Source organism: Charadrius vociferus, unplaced genomic scaffold (assembly GCF_000708025.1).
Source record: "Charadrius vociferus isolate BGI_N301 unplaced genomic scaffold, ASM70802v2 scaffold178, whole genome shotgun sequence".
Lineage (NCBI taxonomy): Eukaryota > Metazoa > Chordata > Aves > Charadriiformes > Charadriidae > Charadrius > Charadrius vociferus.
Genome location: NW_009649717.1, coordinates 621,786 through 629,311, shown reverse-complemented (window position 1 = coordinate 629,311; position 7,526 = coordinate 621,786). Strand labels below are relative to the sequence as shown.

At 39.2% G+C, this 7,526-nt stretch overlaps 1 protein-coding gene across 1 annotated transcript in view; it reads right to left on the bottom strand.

The window, feature by feature from the left end:
• Positions 1–1,001: 1,001 nt before the first annotated feature.
• Positions 1,002–7,526, bottom strand: part of LSM6 (LSM6 homolog, U6 small nuclear RNA associated (S. cerevisiae)) — an 11,647-nt gene continuing 5,122 nt past the window's right edge. Inside the window, exons 2-4 of the mRNA XM_009890731.1 lie at positions 6,275–6,429; positions 2,760–2,873; positions 1,002–1,267 (exon numbers count right to left, since the gene is read on the bottom strand). Coding sequence (XP_009889033.1) covers positions 1,233–1,267; positions 2,760–2,873; positions 6,275–6,429 — 304 coding nt within the window. The 3' untranslated portion in view covers positions 1,002–1,232. The remainder of the gene's footprint in view (positions 1,268–2,759; positions 2,874–6,274; positions 6,430–7,526) is intronic.

Sequence of the window (7,526 nt, the reverse complement as noted above, 5' to 3'; positions counted from 1 at the left end):
GAACAAGAAAACATTCTGAGTATCTGGACAAATACAGTAACACTCAGACTAAGAAATATCTGAATGTTCAGGTGTTTTTTTTCTTGGCTGACTGCATGTAAAAGGAGAAAAGATATTTTATAAATCGCTGTAAGTATCCATGTAAAACTGAGCTGGATTTACTCAAGGGCTTTGATTATCTGGGAGCATTGTCGCAAAATATAAACGAACAAGTTCTGACTCCATTGCCTGCACAGAGGTTCCCCCTCCCTAATGCACACATAATACTATAAGCTTAATGTATTTGTTCTCATTTCTGGCTAACACATAAAGACAGAGAATATATAGATGGTACTGGGGGGGGGGGGGGGGGGGAGGGGGGAAGGAGCAGATGGGAGAAAAAGCGAATTGTGTGAAGAGGATACGTATGGCTTGCTTACAGAAGCTTTTAGATTCCTAGTCTGTTTTCAGGAGTAGCTTCAGATATTACTTAAAACTGCTTTTTATTGAAGAAGTCTATCATGATTGGTAGAGGTGCAGGGAAAAACGGTAACTGCAAGCTGAGGGAGGGTGGGGGACACAGAGGCAGGGGGTGAAGCAGCTACTAGCTGCATTGATACCAACTGAGAGCCTTTCACCTGTGACTGACTTCCTCTGCTGGCACAGAGCTTTCTTTGCACCCTTAGGGCTTTTCTTCCATTTGATTCAATTCTTTCCCCACCCCTAACTGTTGAAGTGTCACTGTTGCATCCCTTGATTCAATCCACAATTCAAGATTTTTTTGGACAGCTGAACTTTTTACCCGATGACTCTTACTAGACTGGCATTTAAAGCTGACCCTGTGTTTTCCAAAAGGGACAGGTCACTGTAACCAAAACATTAGCATTCCCCTTCTCAACATCAGTGAAACTATTGTTTTGCCATCAATACAAGGCTGTGATTTGCAATTACTCCATGCCTGCTTACCTTCCAATCAGTATTTCTGTAACTGTTAACATAATTAAACGAGCTGCTGTTTTGAATTAGTCTTGCGGCACTATTACATGCTGCTCTTTTATTTTTTTTTTTACTGTACAGTGGAACAAAGCAATGCTTTGAAACAAAAACATTCAGGAAGTTTACACTGGTTTACATTTATTTAAAAAATATTTAAACACTTGTGTATTTCACCTGTGGATTATTAACTACAAATCAAATAGGGCTCATCACATCGAAGAGGTTCACAAGTACAAAACAGCCTCCTCCTGGCATCTTCACATCCTCCTCTTCTGTGTGCTTATGTACAATACTGTGAAAAGGAGAAAGTGGCACACATAAGAGGGCCCTGGTAAATAATGCGCAGAAGTCTGTTCATGTAAATAAGGTGTTTTAAATAGCTTGTAAAACAACAGTGTAATGAATCCCATTCAGCATGAACGAAGTCGGGAAATTTTTAAGTCCAGGTTTCAAGAAATGCTATCAAGTTTACACACTATGTATTACTTTGCTTCAGTATTTATCATATTCATAGCCAAACCACGTGTCTGCAGGTGCAGGCTGAACAGAGGAAGAATGAGAGACTTTCTAAGCAGCAGAATTAGGGGTGTTAGATGCAAATGCTAGGATCTTTAAACAAAAGCTGGAAATTCCAAGTACTTAAGGCAAAACTAACAATTACCTATGAAGCAGCAGATGCCTTCCACCTGCTTGGCTGGTGATATCCCCAGAACGGATCCATTCACAACATGAAACTGCATCATGCTCCCAGAGCTGGGGTGTCTTAAGTTCTCTGCTCAGCCTGTTCTTCAGCCTCCTGCCTCTCACTCATTTGTTTTAACTTTTGTAATAGATTCTTATTTCCATAACTGATTCTCCAGCTGCAATGTCACTGTGCTCCTTGGCATAATAATCCAGATTCCTTGCAAAAAACACTTGGCCTCATTCAAGGATTATTTCTCCTCCCAAAACACTCCTTCACGCTGCTGCCACATTCTCTTTGACTCTTTGTAACATGGGATTCAGTTCTCGGTTTATTCCCTCCCTCCTTCCCGTCCTCCATTTTCTTCTCAAGGAACTTGGTGAAACTCTGCCTAATTTACCTTCTCTACAAGTCTCTTCGCATCTGACTTGGGAACCTTTTCTATTTTTAGATATTCTTCTCCCTGGCATGTCCTGCTATTACAGCCTAACTGATACCACAGAGTCATTTCGGGAGCCTGGGATTGTCCTTGAAGTGCACTGAAATCCACCTACTGCACCAGGATATTCAAAGGCTCAATAGTAAAGTACAAATGATTTTCTTCAGTGGTGGTAAAATCTTTACTCATAAAGATGAAAACAGCCTCCAGTACTAATGAACAGCATTCATTCTGGTCTGGACAATGGCACCACAAGAAAAATATTACAGTGTCAGCAATATGCGTACTCTAGCATAAATTTATGCAGTAGTTTGCCTAGCAAAACACAGAAACTTCTATGGCGCAGAGGCCATCTAAGCAGGCATTAAGTGCAAAAGAGTAAATCTGTCAAATGACAGGAAATAAGCTCTAAGGAAGGCTAGAAAAGAGCGTGCTTCTCTAAATGAACTTCAAGTTCAGAGGCAAAAAGGGCCACAGGAACGCAGAAAAGCACAGACACTGAAAAGTGAAAGTGTAAAAAGTAAAGATACTAAGGTTTCCAAGAAAACCTAAAATGAGTATTCTTACAGGCAGCTAGCTTACACCTCAGCCATTCTTCAAATTCAGAAGTAAATATCAAAACAGAGTCTTCTAATGAGCAATAACGTAAGGAGGAGGAGTTACCATTATTTCCTCGGATAAATGCGTCCCCGTACTTGTTCTTTAATTGTCCATTTACATATTCTTCAGTCTGTTCCAGAGCTATATTCATATACCCATCCAGGCAAGCCAGGACACCTGAAGACAGTGACAGTTTAAAAGTGAATATTTTTTAAACTTAAACAAAAATGCATTGTGTTTGAATAGTACTGGAAAAAAAAGTAGTTCTTAGCAACTTTATCAGTTGATGTAAGGGGGGAGGGGGGGGAAGTCAATAAGCCATGACTTTCAAAAGGTTGACAATTTCCACTTTGAAAGTTGAAGTTGTCCCTTCTCACTTGTGTTTTAAGCCATGCACCTGAAAAGAACCTGTGACATTAAGTGTAACTGGATAACCTAAAGACAAGGCTATGGCAAATAGAGTTTTCATCAAAACTTGTGAAGGAGATAGCTGAAAAACAATCCTTTTAGTACAGGACACCATACACACTTTTTCATGTTTGTCTTCATGCTTACAGATCTAGAAGAACATTGGCTGCAAGTCGCTGTTTTCGTGTAAACAAAATTCTACGTCATTTTCAACAGGCAAAGGGGTTTTCAAGTAACACTGAAATCTTCCCACAAAAAACAAAATTACACTACTTAATTAATGCAACTCAAGAAAAAAAAATCTCTGCCATTTGTAATATTAGGTGTTCTTTTGATCAGGAAAATATGCATTTGAGTAGCACTGACTTTAGACAAGTATTTATGTTCTCACTTCTCATACCCCCTGTTGAAGGCTGTACCTTGTTCCCTCAATACTTCCTACGTGCTGGCAGCGTTTTTTCATTCAAAATCTCTCCTCGGTGTCTGCACCCACCCTAAAGGTCAGAACCTAAAGGTAGAACCTAAAGGTCTACAAATTTAATGGGCCCGATCGACAAACAGGTTATTCATGTAAGGAACTGAATGTGGGGATTAACGGATGTAAAGAATTGCTCAGAGAATGCAATCTGATTTGTTAATCATGCACAAAACAAGCTGTGTTAATTATCTGTGTCTTGCATGTGTGTTTTTCTGAATTCATCCTTGCACACGCAGACAATACTACTAAAATATTTCTTCCCTCTGTTTGAAAAACACTTATCTACCTGGCATTAAAACTCAAAATATAGTGTATTAGCTGTACTTGGGGAGGGGGAGAAAACTCCGACCTGAGAATCCTCCTTGAGGACATGCTCCCATTTTTCAGAAGAGTTACTGAAATCTATTAAATAATTAGGAATTCAAGTTCTCCTGCCAACCTGTAATGGTTTGAGGATTATTATTTTCCTTTATGTCTGTTTCCAAACACATAGGAAAAACTGACTGCTCACAAAGTGTTACTAAATGCACCAAAAAAACTCAAACCCAACAAAAGTCAGAATTCTTTCTCACTACAGTAATCATGAGCATTCCATGTAACAATAGAAAACAAAAAACATGTTTGTCCAAAATTAAAATTGGACTGTGTGGATTTTCTTAAGCTACTACTCAATAGGCCATAAATGCCGAATTTTCACATTCTTGTTCCTAGAGTGCATTCATAGTTGTTTCATTCTCTTCCTCCTTTTCTTTGTGTTTACCCCCACTAGTGGCATTAAATATTGTCCCTGCCCACCCTGGCTAGAATTTTATTTGTTTTATTTATGTGTAGAGATGTTTTAATGTACATATCCATTTCTACACACAGAAATCATACATATTAATTTATCAGTGATTACTTTCCCAGGGCTTTCTCCCTTAGACGTGTGCAGTACTTGGCAGCGAATCAAGACATTTTACAGTTCCACATCAACACTTGTATTAGGCTACGTTTGTGCATACAGTGGCTCGGAGGGTGGAGGTACAGACATAAAATTAGCAACACGGCCTAGAGGGAAAATATCGACAGATCTGTAACAAAAGCTTGAGATGCTGGGGTTTTTTTTAATGTTTGGCTTTTACAAATACTGGTCAAATTTCTTCAGAAAACAAACTGAGAGCATGTTTGTCAAATGAGAACAGTGTACAGGTTTTTCACTGCAGGATCACATCAAGTAGGAAGGAAGGACAGTAGAAGGAAATAAGGAAGGGAGATGGAAAAAAATCCAGTGTTCAAAGGAATTATGGTTCAATTCCTAGTAGGTCTGACTGTAGGCATGTTAAACTAGCTTTGTTGAGGTTAAAGTTGAGTAGTTTATCTGCAGCAGTTACAAATGCATCTTACCAAGCAGAAGGTACCAATGTTCTCAAAGAAAACAGAAAGTGCATCCAAAACCCAATTCTGGTTTGGCCCTGCCTTGTGTGTACCTTTAGGTAAATGATGACTTGCTTTAATTGACTTTAATGAGCTGTCGCTACATTCTCCTGCAAGGAAGAATTTACAGATGCCAAATACCAATGAGAAGCAGCGAAGTTTTTAAGCCACCAACCCCACCTGAAGTGCTCAGACAATGTGGTTCTCAAAGAAACAACAGATTGCAAATTTTGTAAACTGAGAGACACAAAAGAGGAACAGGAAGGGATAAGAAGGCACTGCTTGCTCTGATAGTGAACAATAACAATTTAAATCTGTCATAATACAAAGATTCCTTGTCACAGCACAGACTAGTCTCTTCTCACAAGTGCTAAGCTCAGTCAATTGAATTAAAACTATCTGAAGCAGTGATCTGTAGCAGAAACATAATGTTGAAGTCATTCCAGAATAAAATGTCTAAATTGTGTGCAATAACAGATACATGATAGTTTTAATTAAGTTACTAAGAAAATTGGACAGGCCAATAGTCTCATCCTAATTGAAGTGGGACCAGGACATTTCACTGAACAAAGGAGTTTAATTTAATGGTTAAAAAAACGTATGATCCTACATACAGTACACGAAGGTATACAGATAGGCTGAAGAGTTCTGGAATAAAAAACTACTGGACTGTATTAAAATGAACTGGGCATATAGCAGCAAAAGCCACACTGAGCTTTCTCCTGTATACCCGTGAGTCTTGATTCAAGGTGTGTCTAGAGAGTTGTTTAACCAAGAATATAAATAATTCTTTCATCCCTCGTGTAATAGTAGGCTTATGACTGATAGCACAGTTTACTGTTTGAAGCTTTTCTGGACCAAGGTCTATACTAGGAACTGGAGAACAGGAAGGTGAAGAAAAGGGTAGTTCTAACAAGGGTTGGTATGGCAGCACTGAAAAGGGGACTGCCTGGCCATTTCAGGAATTGTGATTTCAGCCAATCCTTACAAATATCAGTTTAGAAACTCAGAATTATCCCGAGACTCCAGTCTAACCATCTGTGACTAAGGAAGTTAACAATTCAGATAAGTAATTTTAATCTTTAAATCCACTGTTAATCTTCTTTTCATCAGTTTCTCCAGAGTTGATTTTCTATTTTTGATGTTACCACTCTGAGATCTATATTCACATACTCCAAGATTCTGGATGATGTTGTTTTGCTTTTCAAAAGCAATGCATCTGTTCCAGCCTCCCCAAACAATTACTGTACTCAGAGTGAGAGACAAGTGGAAAACTTACCTCGATAATCAACTCCAGAATTCAATTTTACGACAACTGGCCTTCCAATGATTTGTTTTAGGAAGTCACTAGGGGTTTGCTTCCGTAAACTCATCTTGATCTTCTCTGGCAAGCTGGGAAGAGAAGTGAGAGAAAACACTTGGATAAGCAACACGCTCACATATGGTCTTTAAACACTCCTTACAGACAGGCAGTCCCCTGACTCTTACTACTTTCAGTAGGAGAAAATATCGGAGATCAAAGCAAAACCTTAAGGGTGGAGGTGGAGAGACAGACCTCCTAGAGCCATAGCACTGAACCTTCCCTTTCGCATTTTTATAATACCTGGAATTATTAATAAAGAATCCTTGTTTGCTACGCTGTACACCTTGTAAAACTTCAAACAGAGCCAAAAGCCTCATCATCTCTCTAACACATCTTGCTAAAATGGTTTTACTAAAATTAGAGAGCTAAACCATTATAAGTGGTTTGTATCTTTAGGAGATGGATAAAGAAGCCGGTACATCCTCTATACATGGAAGTTTGTGCCAGAGCAGCAAAAAAAGGATTTTTTTGATCTCAGCTCACAAATTTATTAAGAAGAAATTCTTTACTCTAAGGATGGTGAGACACTGGAACAGGTTGCCCTGGGAAGCTGTGAATGCCGCATCCATGGAGGTGTTTAAGGCCAGGTTGGATGAGGCTTTGAGCAACCTGGTCTAGTGGGAGGTGTCCCTGCCCATGGCAGGGGGGGTGGAACTTGATGATCTTGAAGGTCCCTTCCAACTCGAACCATTCTATGACTCTCCGAAATATGAGCAAAGAATAAATTTGAAAGGGTGCATTCAAATGGATCGGTTAAGGTTAGAATTAAGGCTTGCGATTAAGTTGTACAGAGACCTGAAAACATGCTATGATTTAAAAACACATGGTTTGGTATGAGACAGTCAGTATTGCTCTACTTCTGCTTTAACACTGCTTTGTCTAAGTGAGTCTAATCAACGGCAGTAAACAGCGGTTATGCTAACACTCAGTAGGGTGTTATTTATTTATTTTATTTTATTTTATTGGGCTTGCTTTCTGCGGCAAACGGCGAGAAGCCGTTCACAGCCGTGCCAGACCCATCACCGCTTGTCTTACCGCCATACACCTCACGGTGTGACGGGCCACACCGGCACCGGTAGCGTAAACGCTTTACAGCCCAACCTTTCCTGAAATTAAAAAAAAAAAAAAAAAAAAAAAAAAATAAAAAAAAAACAAATTTTTAATCCCC